Source organism: Gossypium hirsutum, chromosome A08, assembly GCF_007990345.1.
Source record: "Gossypium hirsutum isolate 1008001.06 chromosome A08, Gossypium_hirsutum_v2.1, whole genome shotgun sequence".
NCBI classification, from domain to species: Eukaryota; Viridiplantae; Streptophyta; class Magnoliopsida; order Malvales; family Malvaceae; genus Gossypium; species Gossypium hirsutum.
The window spans coordinates 79618590-79630369 of record NC_053431.1 but is presented as its reverse complement, the minus strand read 5'-3'; the positions used below and the strand labels follow the sequence as shown (position 1 = coordinate 79630369).

The 11780-nt window shown below is 30.7% G+C and overlaps 1 protein-coding gene and 1 long non-coding RNA gene across 2 annotated transcripts; one reads left to right on the top strand and one right to left on the bottom strand.

Annotated features, from left to right (window-relative positions):
• The first annotated feature begins 2092 nt into the window (after nucleotides 1–2092).
• LOC107946916 (3-oxoacyl-[acyl-carrier-protein] synthase I, chloroplastic) lies at nucleotides 2093–4883 on the top strand. Its single transcript, XM_016881420.2, has 8 exons — nucleotides 2093–2647; nucleotides 2809–3167; nucleotides 3270–3701; nucleotides 3798–3971; nucleotides 4049–4162; nucleotides 4250–4351; nucleotides 4435–4501; nucleotides 4626–4883. The coding sequence occupies exons 1-8, from the start codon at nucleotides 2488–2490 to the stop codon at nucleotides 4691–4693; spliced, it is 1476 nt and encodes a 491-aa protein (XP_016736909.2). The 5' UTR covers nucleotides 2093–2487; the 3' UTR covers nucleotides 4694–4883.
• Nucleotides 4884–5617: 734 nt separating this feature from the next.
• LOC107946913 (uncharacterized) lies at nucleotides 5618–9882 on the bottom strand. The gene is made up of 2 exons (XR_001697027.2): nucleotides 9095–9882; nucleotides 5618–5893 (listed from the first exon to the last, which is right to left on the bottom strand). It is a non-coding gene; the product is annotated as an uncharacterized lncRNA (long non-coding RNA).
• Between the last annotated feature and the right edge of the window lie 1898 nt (nucleotides 9883–11780).

Genomic DNA, 11780 nt, shown 5'->3' with positions numbered 1-11780 from the left:
CTTTTTAATCTTCATTTTTAGTAAAGTGGAATGTTTCTAGTTTAACAAGACCGTTAAAAATTACTTCAACGTTCACGTGGTAACTCGCTTATTGTTCACATATATTTTATAATTGATGCACCATTATTTTTTTTTATATGACAAGGCGAAGTCAGCGAGCTAGCAAGGGTCCCGCCTCCCCTTAAAATCAATTTTTTTTATTTAAGCCATTTTATAATTTATAAAATTTTAAATTAGTAATGGTAAAATTGAACTTTGACACTCTAAAAATGATAAGAATATACAAGCTATCTATTAAAATGGTAAAATTATATTTTTACTAGAGTAAAAACATACAATTTAATTTTACTCCCAAAAATTTTCTGGCTTCGCCCTTGTTATACGATAAGCCAATAAAAAATTTAAAAAATAAAAAATTAAGGATCGTAAAATCTATAAAAAAAATTTAAAAATTATGAGAACATTAAAAAAGTATTCAAATTTTAAAAAATAAAAAAAAAAGTAAAAATACATAAAATTTGGTCCCTCTACATTTTACATTGCTCATTTTTAATCCTTTAGATAACATTTTCTTTGTGAACTCTATTTGAAAATAAAAACATGAGGTTTTATATTTTACATGTCATTATTTGGCTATTATATGGCACTAGACGTTAGCATTTGCCTATGCTGCATTATTTGATTAAAAAATAAAATGCATAAAATGACGTAAACTACATTAATAATTATTCAATTATTAATATTTTTTATCACTTAAATATCAAAAAGTTCTAAAATGGTTACCTAACTATTTAATTTTATATTTGATTACCAATTGGCTAACGATGATAACTTTTTAAATTGACATAAAAATAATTTTAACCATCAATATTTATAAATTATGTCAATTTACTCCTGATTCTAAAATAATTAACCTTAACATTTTGAACATTGTGTAATTTAATCTCTTTCTATTTTTTTTATGACATTAAAGGTTAATTTTAAAAGAATGAGAAAATATGAAAATTCATTATCTTGAATTTTTATGAGTTTCCATTTTTTTTTTTTTGTATATTTTCAATCAAATTCACATGATAACTTTGTTTTTTTAACTTTTTAGAAAAAAAGGGTCACAAGAAAAGTAAAATTGCAAAAGATATCATATTACATAATGTGTAAATGTTGAGACTTGTATTTTTTAGAATCAATACTAAATTGACATAACATATAAATGTTGAATGCTAAAATTGTTATCGTACCAATTTTAAAAGCTGTCACTGTTAGCAAAGACAAATTTTAATAATTAAGTGATTATTTTATAACTTTTTATAAATGAGTAAAAGAAATTATTAATAATTATATGAGAATTAGTACAGTACACCCTAAATTTTTTTTTTTTAAAAGGGGGACTTTAAAATAAATGGATTGAAAAGAAAAAAGAAAAAGACAAAGAAAGCAAACCCTTAAACCTTTACCAACAACCGAAAGCAATCTTTTTTTAATGTACTTTTCAATCAAAGTTTACTCATTTGAAGATTTTGGTTTAGTTTTCTTTAATCTTTTAATGTGATTTACTTATTTTAACCAAATGGTGTGGCATCGCCACGTAATGGTCAAATAATGATAGGTACAATATAAAAATTCACACCATCATTTTTGCCGACAGAACTTAATTAAGCAATACCAATTTTTATGTACTATATTAATTTGAGGAGTTATTAATATTTTTTTCTTTATAATTTAATTTTTTTAATAATTTTTAAAAAATTTAGATTAGTTAAATATAGATAGACCTCCACGTGGGGCCGTCGTCTAATTTCTAACAATTTTATTAAATTGAACGGAATTAATCCATTTTGATTAAAAAAAATTAAAAATGTTGAGGGCCAAGTAAAGTAAGGATTAGTAGTGTTTAAATTGACAAAAATGGTGAATTTCGAGGGATAAATTTGTGATTAGACCTAATTTTTAAATGAAGTAAAGAGAAAAAAGTTGCCAAAAGATTGAAAGTGATCGGGATCAATTTAGAACAAATAAACTACAAGGACGACATCTAAAGAAATCAAAACTATAGGGACTATACATATTTAACCAAAATTGGAAACACTAAGCAAACAACGAAAAATCAGCCGAAGCAACGGATAGCAATTTGATGAACAAAAACTACGATTGAAGTGGTTGATTTGGGTAGTTGAGCGGCGAAAACAATATGAACCCAACATATCGTGTTTCTTCTTTGTTCCTATCGCCATGTTTTTTGTTTCATGTCCTAAAATGAAAAGCTTAGTGACGGATTCTACAATCCATGAAAAATATTTGACAAAGCAAAACCAAGCCCCTTCTTTGTTTTTAACTCTTTTTTTCCCCTTCGATTGACACCCCCAAAAGTCCTTTCTCTATCTCATCACCCTTCTTTTTTGTATTTTTTTCTTTTTTCTTTCTAATATATCCGTCAAATCACAGCACCTGTGATTAAGAGAAACAGGAGGAGCAAGAAGTGAATAAGCTATGGCAGGCATTGTTCTATCTGGTTCTTGTTCTTCAAGGTTGCTGCTTAGAGACAGAGAAGCAGGTAGCAATGGAGCTTCTCTGGCTCAGTACAATGGGCTCAAAGCTGTGGACACCATGCACTTGCCTTCATCTCGGACCCCTAAACTTTCTTGTTCAGGTATTTGGCTTAAGGTCTTTGTGTTCTATTGGCATGTGATCATGGGATAATCATAATTAGTGTGAATATCATTGAGTCTCGGTTTTTAGTTGTTCACTTCAATTTCATTCTTAGACACAACCGACGTCTCTTGTAGCTAACTTGTATCTTGGATCAATCAGGTCCAAAATGCAGAACAATCAGGGCCATGGCATCGCCAACGGTCTCTGCTCCGAAAAGAGAAACAGATCCTAAGAAAAGAATAGTTATAACAGGAATGGGTCTAGTGTCAGTTTTTGGCAGTGACATTGATAACTTCTATAACAAACTTCTTGAGGGAGAGAGTGGTATCACACAAATTGACAAGTTTGATGCTACAAATTATTCAGTCCGATTCGCTGGTCAAATCCGTGATTTTTCATCTAAAGGGTACATCGACGGGAAGAATGATCGTCGTCTCGATGATTGCTGGAGGTATTGCTTAGTTGCTGGACGAAGGGCCCTGGATGAAGCCAACCTTGGTTCTGAAGCCCTTGAGAAAGTAAGTCTTTCAAAATCCTTTTTGTGTGTGTGTGTTTTGAAGTGACTACTTTTGCATGTTGACGATAACTGAAAAAACCCTTTTGGTTGTTATGCGCCATAGCTGGACAAAACAAGGATTGGGGTGCTGGTGGGCACAGGCATGGGAGGGCTAACAGCTTTCAGCAATGGAGTGGAAGCTCTGATTCAAAAGGGATACAAGAAGATCACTCCATTTTTTATCCCTTACTCCATCACCAACATGGGATCAGCATTACTAGCTATAGATACTGGCTTAATGGGACCTAACTATTCCATTTCAACTGCTTGTGCAACTGCAAATTACTGCTTTTATGCAGCTGCCAATCACATCAGGAGAGGTGAAGCTGACATCATGGTAGCTGGTGGGACCGAGGCTGCTGTCATGCCGACTGGGATCGGCGGGTTTATAGCTTGCCGGGCATTGTCTCAACGAAATGATGAACCCAAGAGGGCTTCCAGACCTTGGGACAAGGACCGTGATGGTTTCGTCATGGGAGAAGGCTGTGGTGTACTGGTAATCATTCATAATAAGTTTGTATCTCTGTGTCATTTGTGAATCAATTCATAGTATTCATACTTGCATAAAACCTTTTCCCCCCTTTGCATGCAGGTTATGGAGAGCTTGGATCATGCTATGCAAAGAGGGGCTAACATCATTGCAGAATACTTGGGGGGTGCTGTGACTTGCGATGCTCATCATATGACTGATCCCCGTTCAGATGGGCTTGGAGTTTCATCATGCATAAGCAAAAGTTTAGAAGATGCTGGAGTTTCCCCTGAAGAGGCAAGAACAACACTTTGACTTTTGACTATGAAAAGAAACTTGAACAATTTATACATTGTTGAACCATTGATCTGCAGGTGAACTATGTAAATGCTCATGCGACATCCACGTTGGCAGGAGATTTGGCTGAGGTTAATGCAATAAAAATGGTCTTCAAGAACACCTCTGAGATAAAGATGAATGGGACAAAGGTGACAAACAAAAATTACAAACCATTATATTTGATGCTATGGAAAATGGCTAAGGACTAAAGCAATTTTTTCTGTTTCTCATTTCAGTCAATGATTGGACATGGACTTGGAGCTGCTGGAGGATTGGAGGCCATAGCAACCGTAAAAGCAATTACAACTGGCTGGCTGCATCCTACCATTAACCAAGATGTAAATATTTCACCCAACATTTTGCAAAAAGAACCCTTGGTTTGCAAATGATTTGATGTTCTTGTATCTTCTCTTCTATGCAGAACTTGGAGCCTGAAGTGACAATCGATACTGTTCCCAATGTGAAGAAACAGCATGAAGTCAATGTTGGTACGTACTCTTATTCTCCAACTAAAAGTTGATGTTATTTCAATAAGGATCGAAGAGGTCAATGTTATTGGTATAAGCCATTGTATTTTTTGTAAATAATTTATGTTTCTTGATATCTCTGCAGCTATCTCCAATTCATTTGGATTCGGTGGACACAATTCAGTGGTAGTTTTTGCTCCTTTCAAACCATAAAAGAAACGTTCTTCTTTTTTCGAACTTTCCTTCACTTAAGATACATCACTGATTATCAAAAATGAATTCTCTGCAAGCAGCTTGAGTGAGATATTGCAGGCACTTGTAATTGTATCCATCAAAATGGATTTAGTGCCCTTTTTTTTTTTGGTTTTTTTGATCAATAAAATATACAACACATTTTTCTATATTTTCGTGGTTTGTTAGTGGATTCTGTACTTGGATTTTGTTGTGTTCTGAGGTTGAAGCAATGAGCAATGAGTTTGGATAATGTTAGATCACAGAAACCCGACTTGCTTGGTGCTATTTAAGAATTCCCAGAGAACGATGTCGCTATAATCTATATCTGTCTCTTACTCCTCCATTATACGTATAAAGGCTAATGGCTCCTACTTCTAAATCTTTTCTCTCCTTAGCTTTAGAAACACACACGTTTTGGATCAAAGGTTTAGATTTGTTTATGGTTCTTTTCTTTTTATTATTTCAAGGCTAAAGAGTTAGCAGTTACCCCAAAAACAACTGTTAAATTAACCCTCAACTCTTACACAGCTGCAATTTTTAGTTTATTTTTGAAGGAAATTTAATTTTTATTTAAATTTATTAAAAAATTATAAAATAGATAAAATTTACAAATATTTATAAAAAAAATAGAAAATGAAAAATTATTAAAAAATATAGAAGTTTAAAAAATTAGGGTTAATTTATTTTTTAGGTTTGAATTTAGTAATGGCTCTCACAAGATTTAAACTTTTTTTTAACTAAGTTAATCCATGAATTTGACAACTGCTCCCATATTGGGGCTTAAACTTTGTTTTGGTCCAAGATAGCCCTTGAACTTGACAATTGCTCCCATGTTGTAACCTAAACTTTTTTTATCCAACTTTTTTCAAGGAAATATTAGGGATTAATTTGAACAAAAAAAAATTCAAGTCCCAATGCAAGATCAATTGATTAGTTGAAGGACTAACTTGGACCAAAAAAATTTAAGTTCCTATGTGGTAACACTTACCAAGTTCAAACCTCAAATAATGGATTAACCCAAAACTTTATAGAAAATTACAAAAAAATTGTATAATAAAATTCCTACAATTTGGTATATAGCATTGGTTCCTTCCCCATCCATTTCGCTCCTTAGTTTGCATCTCAAAACGACTCTCCTGTCATCGATGATGGACAAAGGGGTGCAAGCATTGGGGAGGTCTGTGTAAGATTAACACAATAGATAGCTTAAGGAATCAAATAATTTTTTATATAATTTTTAATCGGTGTTGTATTGTTAACAATGGTTAGTATGCAAATGAAAAAATATAAGCTTTATAATTTTCATATATTTTTAATTTGTTTTATAATTTTATGCTTTTTATAATATTTTTTATATTTTATAGAAATTTTAATAATTTTCTATAGCTTTTAAATATATTTCATTTTTTACAATATTTTTATTTTTATTGTAATTTATATTTCTTTTTATATTTTTTTTGTTATTTTAATAGTTTTGTTTTTAATATTTTTGTACTATTTATAATTTTTAAATGGTTTTAAACATAAAATATCAATTTTCGTCACATAGTACTAACTTAAAATGACACGTGGCGAAAATAACCCAAAAACAACAACCATCACTCTTTAACGGTCAAAGAATTTAATTAATTAAAATTTTAATATTCAAAGGCTTTAATTATTTTTTTGAAAAATGTTTACGGCTTTCTAGATCTTTTAACCTTATTTTAATTTACGAGAATATGCGGTAAAAGTACCATGAATGCACCTATATTAGGAGTCATATTGCATTTGGCCTCTTTTACTTAAAAATGAGCAAACTAATCCTTTTATGTTAGATCAACGAGCAAATTGATCATTTCTGTTAAAAATTTCATCAATTTGTACCATGTTTAGGGTTCAAGGTTACCCCTCTCAACAATATCGCTTCTAAAGTTCAAATATATATCTCTTCTTATAAGTATAATATATTTTATCATTACAATCAATACTTATTTATTGAATGGTTTGTGTTTAATTATGCATTTGATGCATGCATCATCCTTGTATGTTCCAAGAAATCAAGCAATCTTTAACAATTAATGTTTGCCTTCAAATAAGTATATTGTTGGCGGCCAATGATGGATCCAAATAGACAGTCGCACCCTTTAGAATTTTTAAAATTTTAAATTTTATATATAAATTACCATGTATTTTAGATTAGGTGTTTATATTGTATAACATTCGCACCTTTAGCCAAATTATATTTCATATAATTTGCCCTTTAAGCTATAAGGTTATACTTTATATTAACAAAGTATTTTTCAGTTTTTAATTATATAACTTTAATAATAATTAAATATTAATATATGATGGGCTTTGAAAGACTAAACTTAGTTACCCAATATGGAGTTCAAGGTAACATCCCTACTTTAAAAAAAAATATTTATGGTAGAAGTCCTTAAATAAGTAATCTATAAATAAATAGTTGTATAAGAAATTGTGATCATTTTTAGAGGAAACTGTCAGACATGAAAACATAGAGAATTATTAGTAAAAGCATGTGATTAAGTTTAAAATTCTATATCGAGTTCAGGGACTAAACTAAATAAGTTGGGAAAGTATAGAAACTAAAGTTCAATTATTCTATTTTTATTTTGATGAAAATGACTTAATGGAAATTTTACCATTACTTAAAAAAATCAATAGTTTCATGATGGCTTTTAAATAATTTTTTTATTAAATAATTATTATTTAATATACCAAATGAAGTAAGTTGCGCGAAGATAGAAGAGGCGACTCTTTTCATACCAATTAACACAAAAGCAAAAATTTGTTAGAATCCATAATAGAATAAGAAAAACTAAAAACAAAAGAAAACCTAAGGCTAGAATCAAAAAATATAAACTACCCACCCGAAAACCTAAAACAGTAGAAAACAACTTGAATTTTATATTCAAGGTGTTCCCGATCTGCTAAAATCACGAAAATTAAGCTAGATCCTTTTTATATGATAAATATTCGATCTTGAAATTTTAGGCACAAAATTCAACCGACAAAATATTTTTTTAATTTTTTTCTTTTTTGTCTTTTTTTTATTTTTTAAATTTTTTTCTTTTTCTTTTTTTTTTGGAAAACATTTTTTTCAATATACCAAAGTGTCAAGAAATAATATATAAAATTTCAGATCATTTTGAATTCGTTTATCCACTGAAACCAATGGTTTTCCAAAAATTTTCGTAGTAAAAATAATTTTTAAAGACTGTTTAAGTAAAATTGGTGAAAACATTTCATTTAGCACAAGGAAACAAATATATTAAGGATCCTTTTGTTTACCTGTGAAAACTTTTATGAAAAATATTTTCAACCTTTTCTGATGGTTTTTTGGTGGAAAATGAATTATCATCGTAAAACATTCTCCAAAACATAGGAAAATGGTGCCTTTTTTTAGAAAAATGTCTTACCCTTTTTTTTCGTATGACATTTTTCAACCTTTCTCCTTTTCACATCCCAGCACTTTGTTAAACCCTCTTACCCTTCCCTTTCATTACCACCCCAACCCAGGGTTCATCTCTGTATTGAACACCTCTTTGCCTGTGTTGTGATTTAGCATCTCATTGTCCCAAAACAAGTTGATTCGACAAGACATTGAGGGGAAAGACATTTTTCTGTTTTCGGCTTTCTCGTTGGTCTTTTACTGGTTTTACTCTTAAGTATCTCACTCTCTTTTCTTGTTTATTTTACAAGTTAGTTTTGCTTCACCTCTAATCTGAAATATTTTTATATTGGGCTCATATTTGATCAAAGATACTTTTTTGATCCATTATTTTGGTTTTTGTTTACGGTCTCTAATCTAGGTTGTTTCAAGTTTTGGTTTTTAGTATAGTTTGAAGGGTTAGAATCGAAAAAGGACATGCCTTTTTGTTTTAGCTTTTGGAACTTTATAAAACCCTAAACTTGATTATAGAATGATCAAATTGTGATAATAAGGAAATGGGAAATTTGATGAAGTTTGATTTAACTTTTTAGTTGCTTGTATGTAAGCTCAGGGATTTTGGAACTTCTTTGATGGGATAAACTCTGTTATTCAAAGTTTCACCTTTCTCTTGTTAAGATGAATTAATTTTTGGGTTATTTCTTTTGGACGTACCCACCAGTTTTATGCATATAAGTATATTTCAAATATTATTCATTTTCATGTCTTATAAAACAAGATGATTAGTCTTATATTCTAAAGAGCCAGATCATGAACCTTTCTGTTTTCGCAAGTTTAGTTATGAAATAACCACTTTATGAGGAGATGTCAAAATGAGTACAAGGAAATATACTAGTTTATAAATTCATATCCAGTACAATAAAATTCTTAAATGAATTCCATTTATAAACTTGACAACTTGGAATAATCATGAAATTATACTCAACTTGGTTTACATCTTGGTTTGCGGGAGGTGGAGATCGAGGGTGACTCCCAGACGGTTATACGTAAGCTACAAGTAGAGTATGAGGACAGATCAGAGATTGCTGTGTTTATAAATGACTCTAAAAAATTAAGCTTGGGTTTCCAGACTTGTGTTTTCCTTTTTAGAAACAGAGATGTTAACAAAGTTGCGCATCTCATTGCATCAGAAGGAATAAGAAGGAGAGAGTCAACTTATCTGGTAAATCAGGTATTTTCTGTCACGGCGGAGTTGGTGGCTGAGGATCAAAGGAAGACAGAGAGCATGAGAGAACTGAGGAGTTAGAGGGTAGAAGATGAAGAAGAAAATGTTTTTGAATCTATCTGTGGAAAATCTTTCAGGAAGGAGGGTGTAATCAATGAAGTTGTTGGTTTTTGAAACGGCCAGTGGGTAATTAATTGTTGGCATTTAATTTCTGACCCTGTTTCTCACGTGTTTTGATGTTTTTCAAGAGGGGTTTCTTTTGGTTGGTTTCCAGCTGGAGTAGAAGGCACTAGAGCTTCCCTTTTGTCGGTTCTATTGGTTATATGTTTGGGCTAATTTTCTTTTGTTTTTGGACCTGCTGTTTTGTTTCTTCCGTGGGTTTTCTTTCATTCTTTGTTATCATGCTTTTGTTTGGTGTTGAGCTGGGTTTGGAGTCTATTGGGCTTTTCCTAGTTTTGTTATGAGTAGTTTTTTGGCTGGTTGGTCTTGTTCTGTTTTGTTTTTTTGGATGTATTAGCATTTGTTCAATATAACCAGTGAGCATTTATTTCAAAAAAAAAAAGATTTGTAAGTATCTATAAAAATATTATTTGATTAGCTTAGTGCTTGTTTTGAAAATTATGTAAGGATTCTAGTTTCATTTACAGATTCAAGGTAAAAGAACAAAAGACCTGTTGTAATTTCTAATTAATCTTGACTGAAAAAATATGTGAAGTAAAATTTTCTCTCAACCAGTTGCTTACAATTACCGCTACAAAAGTTGTTTCTCAAGCAGCAGAATGAAAAAAGAAAAGCAACAATTAGGAAGAACAATAAGAAAACATGTTAAAAAATAATTTGTCCCAAATTCATTGCTTGCAATTTCATTATTGCTTGTAATCCTTCTAATTCAAAGGATTCCACCATCTAAGGCAGCTCATCTATTTTCTATTTGACATTTGCACCATTTAATTCATTTCTAAATCAATTGCCTTCTATGAATCTATTTCTAAATCAGTTTGTGAATCTACTTATTTATCCCTTAATATTTCAAGTCTAAAAATCAAGGGACCTTAGACCTGTCTAAGTTAGAGCTGATCGTGGGTCGGGTCGGGCTTCAACAAAATTTTAGGCTCGTTTTCTAGGCCCATGCCTGGTTTGGCCCAAAATATGGGCTTAAAATTTTGTCCAAGCTTGGTCAAAATTATAGAAACCAAACCCGAGTCCGACCCAGCCCATATTAACTTTTTTAGATTATTTTATTATATAAAACAAATTTTAAAAAATATAATATATCAAATACACTTAAAAACATTAAAAACAAATATTAAAACAACAAACAAATTGAAAATACATTAAAAATTCTTTATACTAATATAGTTGCAACTAAAATAGTAGCAAAATTAACAATAAAATATAAGTTCTACAATATTCAAATAATATTAAAAACGACAGTGAAACAATATTAAAAACAATAGTGGAACAATATAAAAAATGTACAAAAAACAACACCCAAACAACAAAAATAACAGTAAGAATAGCAAAAACAACACCAAAACACCAGGAACAGTAAGACAATTTTTATTAAAAAATAATTATTTTATTCGGGAGGGACCAGGCCAAAAAAATTTTACTTGAGGTTCGCCTCATTAGAAAACAAGTTTCATTTTTTTCCCAAGCCTATTTTTTGGGCATATATTTTTGTCCAAACCCTCCCATTTTTAGGCGAGCCTTTGGGTAGTCCGACCCATAATTAGGTCTAGTCTAAAGGTGGATTTGGATTGGCAGTGGGGTGAGGTACGATGTGTTTACTTACTTTTTATCTCATGCTACAGTACCACTACAGTATCTAATTTCATCACTACTGCTATTTTTACACTAACCGTAGGTAAATGCTTCGCCTATCAAAACCTATCCTAAGTCTATGGTTTTGCCAGTAAAATGTTCAGCCTTTTACCCATATCATTTATCAACATATACAAGTAACATAAAATAGTTTTGGCTAAAAAATAATTGAATTTTGTGGTTGATTTTTTTAGTAGTTTTCTGACGACACTGAGGTTTAAAGAACAATTTCTCTCAAGAAAAGGGCATCATACAATAACAACACATGATGTTATATTGTTATAGCCAGAAAAAATCTAAATTGTCTAAGGCTCAATCGATTAATGATAACTATGAAAACTTCACATCACATTAAATAATATAAAGATCAGTTTAGATTTATGGTTACCCATTAGCATGAAACTAGATCACTTTAATGATAATCCTGCTTTTGAGGTATTTCGCATATAGAAGATGACATTTGATCAATGTTACAAAAATATCTTTGTTAGTTGTCGATTGTTCCTAAATTTTTATTTCTGTTGCTTAATTCTTTTATTGTTTTATGATTTTTTTTTAGTTGAATGATTTGTTATCATTCTTTTTAGTTGAATGTTTGTTTTTAGTTTCTCACTTTTGCGTTT

What these genes read in the sequence shown, in the direction of transcription:
- LOC107946916 (XM_016881420.2), top strand. Translation starts at nt 2,488, where the DNA reads ATGGCAGGCATTGTTCTATCTGGTTCTTGTTCTTCAAGGTTGCTGCTT. An exon ending in GTTCTGAAGCCCTTGAGAAA is followed by an intron (nt 3,168 to 3,269) that starts GTAAGTCTTTCA and finishes TATGCGCCATAG; the next exon opens with CTGGACAAAACAAGGATTGG. An exon ending in CTGGAGTTTCCCCTGAAGAG is followed by an intron (nt 3,972 to 4,048) that starts GCAAGAACAACA and finishes ATTGATCTGCAG; the next exon opens with GTGAACTATGTAAATGCTCA.